This window comes from Halyomorpha halys, unplaced genomic scaffold, assembly GCF_000696795.3.
Source record: "Halyomorpha halys isolate HHAL.00 unplaced genomic scaffold, Hhal_1.1 Scaffold321.1, whole genome shotgun sequence".
In the NCBI taxonomy this organism is placed as follows: Eukaryota; Metazoa; Arthropoda; class Insecta; order Hemiptera; family Pentatomidae; genus Halyomorpha; species Halyomorpha halys.
The window spans coordinates 587,563-602,274 of record NW_027115809.1 but is presented as its reverse complement, the minus strand read 5'-3'; the positions used below and the strand labels follow the sequence as shown (position 1 = coordinate 602,274).

At 31.2% G+C, this 14,712-nt stretch overlaps 1 protein-coding gene across 2 annotated transcripts in view; it reads left to right on the top strand.

Annotated features, from left to right (window-relative positions):
- Positions 1-14,712, top strand: part of enok (enoki mushroom) — a 74,844-nt gene that overhangs the window by 39,734 nt on the left and 20,398 nt on the right. For both annotated transcript variants that reach the window (XM_014421459.2, XM_014421460.2), the window contains exons 3-4: positions 9,602-9,814; positions 14,192-14,424. In XM_014421459.2, coding sequence (XP_014276945.1) covers positions 9,602-9,814; positions 14,192-14,424 — 446 coding nt within the window. The remainder of the gene's footprint in view (positions 1-9,601; positions 9,815-14,191; positions 14,425-14,712) is intronic.

The window sequence follows — 14,712 nt, the reverse complement described above, 5'->3', positions numbered from 1 at the left end:
TATATATATGTAAATAGATAGATTAAATATGTAAGTAAAATAACATATGAACTTACATATGCCAAAAGGAATTGGTAATACAAGTGGTAATAGTATCATGAGAGATGATAATTTAATAAATAATTATATTGTTTTATAACTAGTTCCTGTGCATAATACTTCTAAATGTTTTATATGATAATTTAATAATAAGTAGTAATTAATTGTTACTTAAGAGCTATTAACGTACTTCATTAAATAAAAAAAGTTAATTACCAAAGGTGTAAAATTATGTATCATACAATTATTTTAAGGGATTTTTTCCCAAGATCCCACTAATTTAGTATCAATTAGTTTTCCCACCAATTTACTCCCTTAAACTTGTGACAGCCTTCCTTTAATAAAGAAAGTTTTGCTTTTTGAAATATTTTAGTGCTAAGAAATTTATTTCTCAATAGGAATTTAATTTAATTTATTATTATTACTTATATTTAATTTTAAAAACTGCTAATAACTCACACTAATAGGGAATATTTATATTCTAAATTTTCTGTTTGTTGATATCATTGTAAACAGGTCTTCAGTAGTTAGGGATCAGATTATCACACAATTTATCATTTGTATTACTTTGTCTCGGCGATATCACCATTTGTTAGGCTCCGATTTGTGCCGAATACGAAAAGGGCTTGTCGAATTACGATTAAAATACTGTTGTTTTTTTCCGAATCGTGTAGATTATAACCAACCTCGGAAGTATTGGCGGTATAAGCGTTTTGGTGGTTTTCTCAGTTTTTTAATATTATGCAATTTGAATTGATTATTTTTAATAGCATATTAATTATATTTTACCTTAATATAAATAGTATCTTCTAGTCTAGTAATAGGCGTTCACAAATTCGTCTTATCTTTAATTACTCTGAAGCATACTTCTATGTTTCTGGTTAACCACAGTTGTAAGCTGGATGGGGGTTCCAGAAACCGCATTTATTGTATATTTGTATTATATATGCTGTTATGTATTTCTGTCGATTAATTGTGGGAACCTACTGTTCTTAGAAATTTATTGTCTATTTAATTCAAAAGCTAGACACTATAGACCCCTTGTTGTGGTATGCGGTATATAATTGAGCATAATTAATATTGAATTTCATTTGCAAAGGTGTCATGATCATCAATTTACTCAGTTATGCTAATCAAGTGGTGTATGAATACATATTAATGCATTGTTCTTATCTTTATTTAGTGATAAAAAATTATTTAATGCTCTTATTAGGTTCTCAGCTAATTGAATAGTCAAAATTGAGATCAACATACTTAAATTGATAGCACAATCCTTTATGCATGCAGGAATTAAAATTCAAATGTTTGACTTATTGAATTAAATATCGGGCATTTATCGGTGAATTATAAATTCTTTATTTTACTTGTTACTTTACTTTTTGCATTTATACTTATATTCTTGATTCTTTTTTTTCTTTTTTTTTTTTTTATAAATAATTTTCTATATATGTACATTCTTATTATACTTAACAATATTTGTTTCTTGTGTTCATTTCGTCCTGCCTTGTATAACGCCCCAAAGAGTTTCTTTACAGATAATTAAAAAAGTATTTATATTTTCTATATAATGTACTTTTTTTATTGCCACCCGGTCCATCTTCCTACTTAATTGTAGGTTTTACTTAATCTTAATCTTAGGTCATAGGTTCTCATTAGTAATATTCTTTCCTGGAATGCTTAACTATTATTATTAGAAACTGTGAATCTATAAAGACTTCAACTTAAGATTTTAGTTTATCTTCATTTTTGTTTAACTTTATGAACATTAAAAAGGATCACTTTATTCGGGCTTCACACTGGTGGCCAATTATTTGTCATATATTGCCACTAGTGTGATGCGGAGCATTTGGGTTTGTGTTAGGTGAAAGTACAGGCCAATGTTTACCTTTAGTGATCGTTTTCTTATGCACATCGAAGGGATTTCCACCAAGAAATGTAAGGTTAAAGAAAAAACAATATTTTTTTTTCTTTTTTACTCTGTATTTGTATATACACTATATATAAATTGGTCTCTCCCTCTCCCCCCCCCCTCCATTATGTCTACAATAAAATTTACTCTACCGTTCGATTCAATACTAATAAGTTATAGTATTTAGAACATGAAGGGATATGACTCCATTGAAATTATTATGATTATCTGAGCAAAATAAATATCTAGTCTATTCGATCGTTGGGTTGGAGAACGGTTTTCTCTGTCTCAACTGTTGAGCAAATGTTTTGCCTTATAACTGGCTTTGTTTTATTCACCAACGTCAATAATTAACCTATTGATTATGCGATTATTAATATCTTTTAAGAAATTTTTACGAATTTGTCTTATCGGAGTTGTCTCCTGTTGGAAATGCTCTTAGAATGTATTAACACCCTTGAGACTTAATAGGCTTGGCCATCGCCTAAATCGATTTATAACTCGATCAGAAAGATGAGAGTTAATCTATTACTAATACTTAAACCTCTGAGAAGCCTACTAATTGGGAACCGGTGCCAGCTCTATTGATTTTGTGCAGGGGGGGAGCGCATGGCTTGGGCCCCGCACGGCTACCAACTGTCATCCATCATCGGCCATGTCAGCAATAATTGCCTCCTCGTCTTCATATGCTCTTCATTATACGTTCATAATTACATTTTCTTTTCTCTTATTAGTTTATCATACATTCAAGATTACATTTCTTTGTCCTTTTTTTATTAGTTTTAGCGGCTACTTATCCTTTTTATGAAATATTGCAAATGAGTGAATTTTAAAAGTCAATGTTATAATAATTTTATTTGCGTCAAACTTTCAAATGTAATATTGTTAGTTTACATGTCTGCATGTTGTTACTATCAATATCGTATCTGTTCTGATACTGAGCTATATTTATAAATATATTTATAATCTTTAACTTTCTTGTAACTGGTTAATTTTGTTTAAATAGAAAATTCAATTTTTATCCATTTCTTTCTCAACACATTTTATTTTGCTTATAAGTCCGACGTTTCGGCCTATTCGGCCATCCTCAGGAACATCTTAATAACCTGAAGGTTGTGATAAAGTTTTAACAAGTGTCTGTGATAAATGAATTTTAATTTAGTTTTTAATGGAAAAGTTGACTAATTAGAAATTGTTGTTGTGACCTGGGCAGAATAGCCTGCATGAAGTTGAGTGTTTAAATATTTTTAGTTCCAATTATAAATTGTATTAAGATGAGGAAAGTCGGATTGGCCGAAACGTCGGACTTATAAGAAAAATAAAATGTGTTGAGACAAAAATGGATAAAAATTGAATTTTTTATTTAAACTATAAGTTATAAACTTAATCAATACTTATATTTAATAATACTACTACTACAATTAAATTAATTTAATCAAAACTAAACGGTAATTGATTAAACAAATTTCCGAAATGATTAAAACCCAGTTTGAAAAATGAAAAGGATTGTATAGTCAACAGTTTAATGTTTTACCTCATTATCTTACAATATCAGGTCCTCTACTAAGTCTATAAGTATGTAATGCGATATGTACCTTATCTCAAATGTGAAGTCTTAAAAAAAAATTTGTTATAATTTTTTTGTTTTTTAAAAATAAGAATTTTGAAATATCCATCAGCAAACTCAAAAATTACTTCAGCTAAACTTACCATTTTTTGTTCTTGTTCGACTCGAGTAAAAATTTATACTAACTATAGTTCCTAATTAAATGGCACGATTTAACGTGAGAAAAAATCCATTCAACTCCTTGACTAATTGGCTGGCTTAAGCATGTCTCCTTAAAGAGATTTTGGAATAAGAATCGAGTCAAAGCTGCCATTTAAAACTCATCGATATGTCCTTTAGTTATTCAGTGACTGGTTGAGTAAGGTATGTTGCCTAGGGAAACTGCTACCAATAATGGAAGCTATTTTCTTAGAATTTTCTATTTCCAGCGTGAGAATCGATCCTCAGTAGTTAAAAGAACCGCTTGAACTAATATAGCCATCCGATTTACTCTAAGTGACTACCTTAAGTGGAATGTCCTGCAGCTTTCTATCGATACACGCCTAGTTCTATTAGAAACTACGCTCTCTAAAACTGGTCCTTGTGTCTCATGGTTCCACTTCGAAGTGACACCTGTTCTCTACAACATGTCTTTATATGTTGAATTAAGGTCCCTTTTCTCTTAAAATAGCATTTTAGTGGTTTAAAAATATATTTTTCTATTTAAATTCAAGTGCGTAAATTATATAATTTTTTTTTTCGTTTACTGCAATTTTCTTGACGACTTATTTAATTCTAATATTTGTAGTTCTCTCAAGGGCCGGAAAATTGTTTATAATGTAATATCTCTATTCGAAAGCACCGGTCACTTATATAATTAAAATTATATATTATATACACAATATTATCCGTATTATTTATTTGTTTGTTGCTTAATGCTCTTATTGCTGGAATGTTCTTTTTCAGAAACCTCTAGAAAACAATCTCTAAACATATATTGATAATAATACGGAAGGTTTGTGGTTCCAGTCTATTTGGTTCATTTAAATTTATGACTAGTTAGATAAAATATTTTTCTTCCTTATTGGTGTTTTTAACATCACGAAGAAACCTCAAATTTTTATAAAAATCATCAATAATACAGCATATTTTGGTTCTGGACATTTTTTTAACACTAGTACATATTAAATTACATAGTACAAACTCCTTTAATTTCTCTAACAGGTCTATTCATTTATTAATCACAATTATAAAAATATTATATTATTTTATTATTATTATTAATGGTATTTGGGTTTTGAAGGACATCACTGGACAGATATATGTAGACGGCGGTGGCATCGGCCTCGAACTTTCGGGTTATCTAAGCTTATTATTAATAATTTACAGGTAACATAATTTTTAATTCTGTAAGTTAAAAAATACATAATTTTAAGTATAAATATATTAAAATTGTGTTTGATATATTTAAAGACTTAGTTTCAGTGCACATGTATGTGTTAAAAATAATAATGAAAATAGTATTTTTTTAATTAAAGTAACTTTGTTTTATTTTACCCATAAAAATAATATTGAATGATAATATGTTTAATTGTTTTGGGGTAATCCCTTTCATGAAAGTACAATAAATGGTCTACATATGCATACAAATATTGATATTCAAAAAGAATAGTACAGCAAAAATCATTTATATGAATTAATGATACACAATGAGCCTGGTATTTCTGTTTTATTTAACTGATGATTATATACGCTAACGTACTAACGGGAAGCCGTGTGGCACTGTGCTAATAGCTCCAAGGACCCAATTTCGAGTCCAGCAGTAACAGACAATTATTTATACTGTTACTGTAGCCTTAAGTCAACCGTGTGTGTTCAGTGAGCTCTCCTGAGGCACACCCAGCCTCTTACGTGGGTACCCATAATAAGGGAAAATCTGATGATCATAAACAAATCACCTCCTTCCATAGACGTTGTTCAAGAAACAGTACTTCCTTACAGTGTATTGCTAACACTAAATGGGCCAGATTCTAGTGCTATCTTGTATTTATATGTATATAAATGCAGCTGTCTATCTATGTTTCAATAAAAGAAATTCTACTCATGAATTGATGTATTTACTCTAAACTCTCTGCTGATATATTTTTTTTCTAGTACCTGAAGATCAACAATCTATGAACGATAATTGATTTTCTAAAATTAATACTAAATGAGCTTTCTGGAAGTGGTAATGAGTAAAAAGATCACGAATTATCAAAATATGCGTTAATAAAGAGGGTGATTATATTTTTGGTAAATCAAAACTGTCAATTTGATTGATAACAGTATGATAGGTACCATATATACTGATCATATCGTTTAACTTCTCGGCTTCTCCTACCTTAGATGCTTCCCTTGCTCACTTTCGAAGCAAGAATGAGTCTGATTTTTGAACATGTTTTGTTTTTTGTTTTTTTCATTACATGGGACAGCCAGGAAAATAACGTCAACCCGCTCATGCTGAAATCTAGCCGCTACCGTTATATTTATAAAGGTTATGTCCCAACTCCCTCAACTATAGTGGCCTCATCTTCGCCCATCCCGTCGTCATTTTTGCCCAGTTGGGACTAGGCCTGAGGCAGGAAGGATGAGGGGTTTTATCCTACGGTTCTATAACCTACCCCAACAACATTTATCTTCTCGCACTCGACGCTTATGGACTGAACTAGACCCTGTGTACAGTATAGACCAAGTAACTGTGATAATAAACAAAATTCATTTATCCCTAATTATCTTAAAATCAAAATTTTCATTAATTATATATTAAAAACAACATAACATTGATGTAGTAATCAATAAGATACTAAATGAGGTATTATATATAATATTGTGTTTTTTTTTTTTTTTAAATACTTTTTTTATTTATTGATAGATATTACAATCTGCCACACAGTTATAGGCAATAGGTAATAGTGATGAATGATCTCATACATACTAAAATAAAATAAAATAAATAAATAAAAAAAAAATTAAAAAAAACTCTCTTAAAATATATACAAACAGAAGAATAAACAAAATGAACATAATCAAACTATCTGTATGAAAAATAAATAAATAAAGTAACATAATGATAAAATAATATAATATCTAGTCACATTTACACTCTAATATACAATATTTACACAATCGACCTGAGGATCCCTGAGCCCATTCTACCCCCCACGTGTGTGGGGTAGAGCAGAGCTCATAAGATCCCAGCGCATCCCTCTTGCCGCATCACTGGTAGTGAGTCAGTGGAGGCTGAGCAAGTGCGCTAAAGCAGCAAACTAATACTGTGTTAATGAGAATAAAATAGTGGGTAATAATATTATTAGTGATGATATAAAATATAGCAATATTAATATAATATTGGAATGGTATAGTATTTAATGGTAATGTATTCAGAGGCTACATCACTCATTAATTGCGGCTTGTAAATTTCTAGCATGCTATATCACAACTGCTTTTATTGATAAAAATAATGTTTTTTATGCATAAAATTGTTTCTTAATGTAACTTGAGAAAAAACTAAAATTAAAAGTTCATGTTTCTGTCCATTGTTCGTTACACACTCTCTTATATACCTCTCAGATTATTTTTGTGAATATGAATGCCGTTTTCGTTGTAATATTGAAATTATCTTTTTCTAAAATAATATGTAATACCGGTCAAACGTTTACTGGGGCGAATCGATCTTTGGAGAAATCGTCGTTTGGAATAATTGAAAATTTTGATAAGTCTTTTACGTTCCTTTTGAAGATACAGCTAATTCACTCCGTGATTAATTCGTAAGTCATAAAAAAATTATGTGTGAAGAAAACACAAGTGACTTACATACTTTCGCTTTCAAGAGCTTAATTATGTGGCAAAATACTTGTTCCCTGCGTTTAAACAGGTATCATGATTGAAAAGTGTTATGTAAACCTTACCACATCCGTTTGGACTTTCTTTATTCTGATTTGAGCGATTTATTTTATTTTAATACTGACTAATTTTGTAATTAGTGTCATTAAAATTAAGATCTGATGTAAGTACAAGAGCCCGATGCATAAAACTTAGCCCATAAAACAGAGTGGGTGGTTTATGACTGTACTTTACATACTTGCTATGTTATGACAATCATTCGACGCAGAATACAATATTCTTCACTTCCTTGTGTTGTAACTGATCCGCCGTTAACATTTTATAGGCGAAAAACCAAAAGAAAGGTATAAAACTTCATTATTCATTCATTTATCATTATTCATCATTTACTATTTGGCTTCTTACTAACCGTTTTAGGACCGCTATAAGTGCGTTTCCGAGTTTAGTCCGAGTTATAGCACTGTTTCTCTGTTTTGGAAAAAATGTGAACAAAATTTTCATTTATTAGTTTTCAACGGTTTAGGACATTTTACTTAGCCGTATTAAAAAGATATGGTACTCATTCGACGCAGAATTTCATATTTTTTAACTTGTTTAAAATTTTTCGGTAGGATGCACCTTCTAAGATTTATCAATACTATAAAAATCTAATTCGATCCTTGATTGAATTAATCAAATAATTAGTAAGAGTTTAAGGACCTCCATAAATGCGTTTTCGCGTTACGTTTGGACTCGCATATAGTACTATGTCAGTTTTTGTCTGGTTTTTTTTTTTTTTTTTTGTTTTTTTTAATAAAATTGTTTTTATGTTACGACATACTATCTGGCCGATTTAATAAGTTACAACATTCATTTGACGCATTATTTAAGGTTAATTACTTTTTTACACCATAATATTTCCGCTAGGGTGTTATGTTTAAGAGTTTTAGATAAAAACTAAGAAGACTTGATTCGTTCATTCATTTTAGGGGCAAGAGACGCACGAAGCGGTCCTCGGCCTACTCTACTTCACCTTCGTCTTCATCTTCGTACTTCGTGTTTCCTCTCGATAGCTCGCCTGATGAGTTCTGTTCTATTTAGATCGTCGGAGACTCTCTCGTTCCACATTCTCTTCGGTCTGCTACGAACCCTTGCTCCATCGGGGTTTTCACAATATCTCTTGACCTTCCTCTCCCCGCCCATTCTGATTAAGTGGCCCAGCCACCTAAATCTTAACTCTCTTACAAATTAGGAGACACAGATTGTTTTAAGTCAGGGTGCTCCAATTGCAGATTTAAGTATACAAAGAAAATTTACTTTAAAAATCCTTCCTTTTGAAAGAGATTTTATAATTTAATATAAACATTTTTTTTTTTAATTTAGGACTAAAAAAAAATATAAATGTTCGGCAGCACGTACTTTCGTGAAAGTGTGTTTTCGTCACTAAAGTTTATAAAAACTCATTGGAAAACACTTTCTGATTTTCTTTAATTCATCTGGTAAGATTAGCTACAAAAGAACTGGAAGTAGTTGGTAGACGCAGCTAGTTGGTTTGTTGGTAGACACAACTGGTTGATTACAATATTCACACTAAATATATATTTTGATTGTCACTGCAGTGTTTGTGTCGATTGAATAAATGATAATAATATGTTGCATTTTCCTTTTTTTATATAATAACAAATACTTGGTCAATATAAAGATATGTTACGTCTTCGATTTTATTAATAACCTAGCGCACTAACCTCAATGATAGTTTAAAGTTTAAAATTTAAAGCACATAATTATTATATGGCCCACAACCTCTTTCAAGTTTTTAATTTTTGACCTTAAGACTTTTAAGTCTGGCAACACTTGTTATTTTTGTAGAGTGTGTAGAGCTCAGGTTTTCCTTCGTCGAAACGAACCACTACCCTTTATAGATTCATAAATGCGTCTTAAAATCTATCTTTTAAACCTGTCAATACGTTCTGCTGATACTTTACGCAACGTCCAGATTTCTGATCCATATGTTAAGACGAGTCGAACTAAAGTTTTGTCTAGTCTGAGCTTGATCGTGCAACTAAATAGCCAGCTTCAAATTTTTTTATATATCTACATAACCGAGTAAGAGTTCTAGGACAGTTAGAAATACTTTTCAGTGTTATGTACGTTGTTCTGGTCCATACTGGTAGATCATTTTATATATGTATTTAATTCTTAGTATTCTATGCTAAAAAATGACATGAATATTGTTGGTGTTACAGAAGTTCAGCCTCCCGATCTGCGGAGAATGCCTGGGTACGGCGAAGAAGAATCGAGAGGGTGTGGAGGAGCCGCTGAGCGAGTGCTCCTCCTGCGGCACTGGGCTCCATCCGACCTGTGTCGGCGAGGTCTTCATCGCCCTCAGCTCTAGGGGCAACCAATGGAAGTGCGAGGAGTGCAGTCTGTGTGCCAGCTGTTCCAAGGCCGAGGATAAGGTAACCCATTGTCTGATTGGTATATTAGTATAATAATATATGTATAATAGTATAATCAACGGGGATACGTGGCGCAGGTTAGGCTGTAAAAATTTACTTTTATCCTATTTATTTCAGCAAATGAGGAAGTTGATTTGAAGTTCAAAAAATTTGTGCGGTGTGCGCTCCACATAACTATCACTTATCAACCTACTTTAGGAGTATTCATGATATTGTGTTAAATGTAAAATGTTTTACCATGTTAAATGTTATAAGTATAGCGTTGTGAGCAGCTCTATTTAAAGACATGTTAAGTGATAAATGCATAAGAGCTCCTAGCGGATTTTCTGAGCAACTTGTTTTGTAACCTTTTCTTCCAAAACTTGATGTTATTGTTTACTTCTAAGTTTTGATTACAGTAATTTATTACAACATGCCTAAAATAAGTGAAAAGGAGAAGTGTAAACGTTTGGCTGCTGATTGTATTTTTTAAAAAGTCCAAAACAAACAAAAAAAATCACAAACTACGAGTAAGTAATCTAACACAATAAATAAAACGGTAACAAGCTCAGGTGGTCTGTTTTGTGACGTCATTCTCCATTTAACAGACTCTAAGCCATGTTACATGTTATATTGTTTTAACTTGGCAAAAGAAGGAAATATTTCTCCATTTAACATAAGTTTTTCCCTTTAAGGTGTTAAACTAAAGATCATGAATACTACCCCTATTGTGTTCCAAATAATCGCTCGTTTCAGAACAGATATTTTTCCCGTACTAATTCACCGTGTTGTGAAAATTCCGACGTTTTGGCCAATCCGGCCTTCCTCAGGGACAATCTACCACAAAGGAGCTTTTATTAAGCTATTTTATTATTTAATAATAGCTGTTTTGCGGTAGATTGTCTCTGAGGATGGCCGGATTGGTCGAAACGTCGGACTCGCAAGAAAAATAACGTGTGCTGAGACTAAAATGGATAAAAATTAAATTATTTATTATCAACTTTGTTCCTTCCTAGAATGAAGTTTTTCACCTGATATAGTTAGGTTTTATAGAAACCAGAATGATATTTCGGGTTTTAAGCGAAAATTGCACACTTTTTCTCTAATTATAATAATAACTCTACAATTACGCTTGGCAGAACTGGTTTCAGCTTCTTCTGTGAAGTAGATAAAACTTGTTACTATTTGAAACAAAAATGAGTTCTTTACCAAAGTTTCTTTCCAAAATACAGTTAACTTTAATTAAGATAGTTAAAACGAGCAATATTTAAAAAGCGCCTGAAATTGAAAAACGGCGTGAAACCCTCCACTCCCGCCCTCCATGGTAGCCTTATTTATTTGACTTCTCAAACAGACAACTATAGCTAGTAGGTTGGTCAATGTACGATGTCACAATCTTACAAGAGGAGATCATAACACAAAAAAAGGCAATCCTTCCCCGCCGGACTCGCCCCGCTAAACCTCCGGGGAGCGATGGTCCTCTATCACTTTTGAAATATTAGCTTAAAACGGGAAGAGGAAACTGTAAGATAGTTAAATCGAGTAATATTTAAAAAACTCCTGAAATTGAAAAAACGTCATGAAACCCTCCACTCCCGCCCTCCATTGTAGCCTTACTTATCTGACTATTCAAACAGACAACTTTAGCGAGTAGGTTGGTAGATGTACGACATGTCACAATCTTACAAGAGGAGATCATAATACTCTTCAAACATCAACTATTTTCCAAGAACAGTAAATAATTACCGTAGTTGCTTATATGTTAAATATCGTAAATAAAAATTTTTCGAGAAAAAGTAAATTGAAAGAATTTAAAGTAAATTTAATAAACTTTCATTTAAACCCATCAGACAATTATTAGGATGAATGGTTGTTAAAATGACGGATAACCAAAAATATTAACAACAAGGTAATTTTAGAGAAACAATGCCTACCAGATTTCTTTACATAGGAATGGATACGGGGTAGAGGTTCAACAGTACCCGCAAAACAGACCCCCCTACTACGATTACAGACACCTCTTGGCGGGTTTTATAATATAGAAAACATTTAAAAATCATTATTTACTTCAAAATTCTATTTGGTTTATTTTGTGACTTATTAATATTGCATTGTGGGCGAGATTATACATTTATAATGAATTGAACTTTTTTTTTTTTATAAATCAAAAATTCTAGAAAGTTTATTTCAAAACCTAATTTTTCCACTCTCAGATAAATGTTGCATGTTAACATTTTGAATAAAAAAATTGATTTAATCTACACGATATGCCCATAATAATTGAAATAATAGACAATATTTCTCCGGGTCTATCCTTCACCAAAATCAACTTAAGATATACCTAATATTCAAATCCTCAGTCCACTGGAAGAAGATCCTTCCTTTCCTGTTCTCCATGGTATACTCTCGCTCCAGACATTCGCCATGCTTCTTCCCTATCCTCATTCAGATTCCTTTTATTACAATATCAATTATTTTATTTTAAATAATTATCGTTCTGGTTTTTCAATAAATTCAATTTTTTTTTCTTATTTTATTTATTTTTGGTCAGTATTGCCATTATCTTCTTACTAGTTTTTTTTTCTTATAAATTTCTTGATGAGGATGTGTACAGTGGACGATTTTTTATTGAATGAGTCTGTTAAGATTATTATTTTTCATCTCAAGACTGCCGATAGTTGTCAGAAAAATGTTGATGTTTTTTCCTTATAAAATATATAAGTCAGGGAGCCCTTAACAAAAAAGCGATTTCTCTTATTTTCTTGGATGTAAGGCGAAGCATTTTCTGAGAAAATTTGTCATCACTTGCCTTATACACCGCCGTATATTAGGGATTTTACCAGGATAGTGTGTCAAGACGAGTTACGTTAATTAAGTCAATAAAAATGAATGGAAGACATTCAGAACTCTTTGATGTGGCCCATCCCTTGGAGAACATCCTGGAATTCCACCCTTAAAGGCTCATTTTCGACAAATATAGCACAAAGTCAAAATATTTATATATTTTTTTTTTCATTACATGACGTAATTATTAATAGTTTATTATAACTTAAGCTAGTGAGTGATCTTACATCAAATTTACTAAATGTGTTTTTATGTTAATACAATAAATAAATGTAAATAGCTATAAATTAATAAAAAAAAATATACAATTGATATCAGGTATTGTTATATCTGCAGAGCACCATAAAAATATTAAAAGATTTTGACATTGTTCTAGGTTTGTAAAAAAATAAATCAGTTTTTTTTATCACGGTTTATCTTCCGGACTAACTTTTTTTTTATCTCCTACAAAAAAGCGATCAAAATATATTTGCTATATATCAAAATATATCATAAATATGAAATATAAACACTCAGACTTAGAGACAGGAAGTAATGTGATAGTAGTCAGTCAGTTGCCTGATACTGACCCTATTAGATGGTCGGTAGAAATCGTGTCTCCCGTGTAGTCCTCTATACACTGACAGCGTTGCCAAACCTCTTAATAAGATATTACGTTCATTATTTATTACCATATTATTTTATATTATTAAAACTATCGCATACTTAAACTTTACTTTATGTGGATTTCACGGTATTAGTAATGTTGATATAATTTTTTTTAAAGGTATTCCCTTGTCCTACCTGCTTTACTCTTTTTGAGATGTATTTCTTGAAAACCTGCTGTTAGTCCGAATTATTTCATAATTTCTATTGATGTCTTCATAATAAGTAATAATCTTTTTTAATACTTATCCATTTGTATGACTCACACTCTAAAATGGTTATAGATAAAAAAAAAAATCATTGTAAAAAGCTTCTTTCTAAACTAATCTCAATGATTCTAGAAACTAATATAATAATTAATCAGATTGAGACTTTCTCGAAAATATGCAATACTTCTTAAATATACTTTGCATCCAAAGAAACCTTTTCCATCTTGTGATGGTTCTGCATTGGAATATTGCTATCATTTTTTTTCATGTTTTCCTCCATAGCAAGGGAACACAACCCAATACATGCCAAAATTGAATAGTATTAACCTAAATTATTGTTATAAAATCCTCACAGCAGTGACATAAATGGATCTTAATTGTTGAAATATATGATCGAAAACCTTAAATTTAGATTTTGATACCTGTCTTCTAATGTTGTGTTTGATATTGTAGTAATGTGTTTTAAATTTTAAGAAATGTAAATAAGATGCCCAGCTAGATGTCATTATTTCTTTATATAAATAATTTTTAATTTATTATTCTTGTTAAGTATCAGTTTTTGTTTATGGAAGCTATTTACTATACTGGCAAACTATTTGTATGGGGCTGCTGTAAACCAAATAAATATAATATTATTGTTAATTTTCTGTTATATTAATTGTATTTTCATACTAATCGATACTTTTCCCTCTTTTCTCAGATCTGTCTCATTTGTTGTGGATCCTGTTCGAGATGCTATCATCTGCAATGTATTTCATCTTCAGTCGACAAAAAAGGGAAAGGACCCTGGAAATGTCGGAACTGTACAGAGGGCAAATCTGCCTCTGCAACTCCTACTCAACAGCCAGCTACGCCTCTATCAACCCCCAACTCAGTTCCTACTCCCAAGACGAAACAGAAGAATCTCAGGGTACAACAACTTAGGAGTTTAAGGTATGATATATATCATAATATCTTTATATGTGTATTACTGTGCAAATTTTCAACTTCCACAGGTATTATTAGGAGAATATTAACTTGGGTTTAAGTCGAAGATGTGGCTCATTTAGTGTGTATGAATTTAATTAAATTTGCATAAAAGTCTGACAGTTTTGAGCACAATTAAATTTTGATCTTCTTAAGATTTGTTGATTAAAAGTTCCTTGAAATAGCTGATCTTTGGTTTTAGACACTTTGTGAATATTTTTCAGACTGAAGCTGATAAAGCTGTATTAATATAAC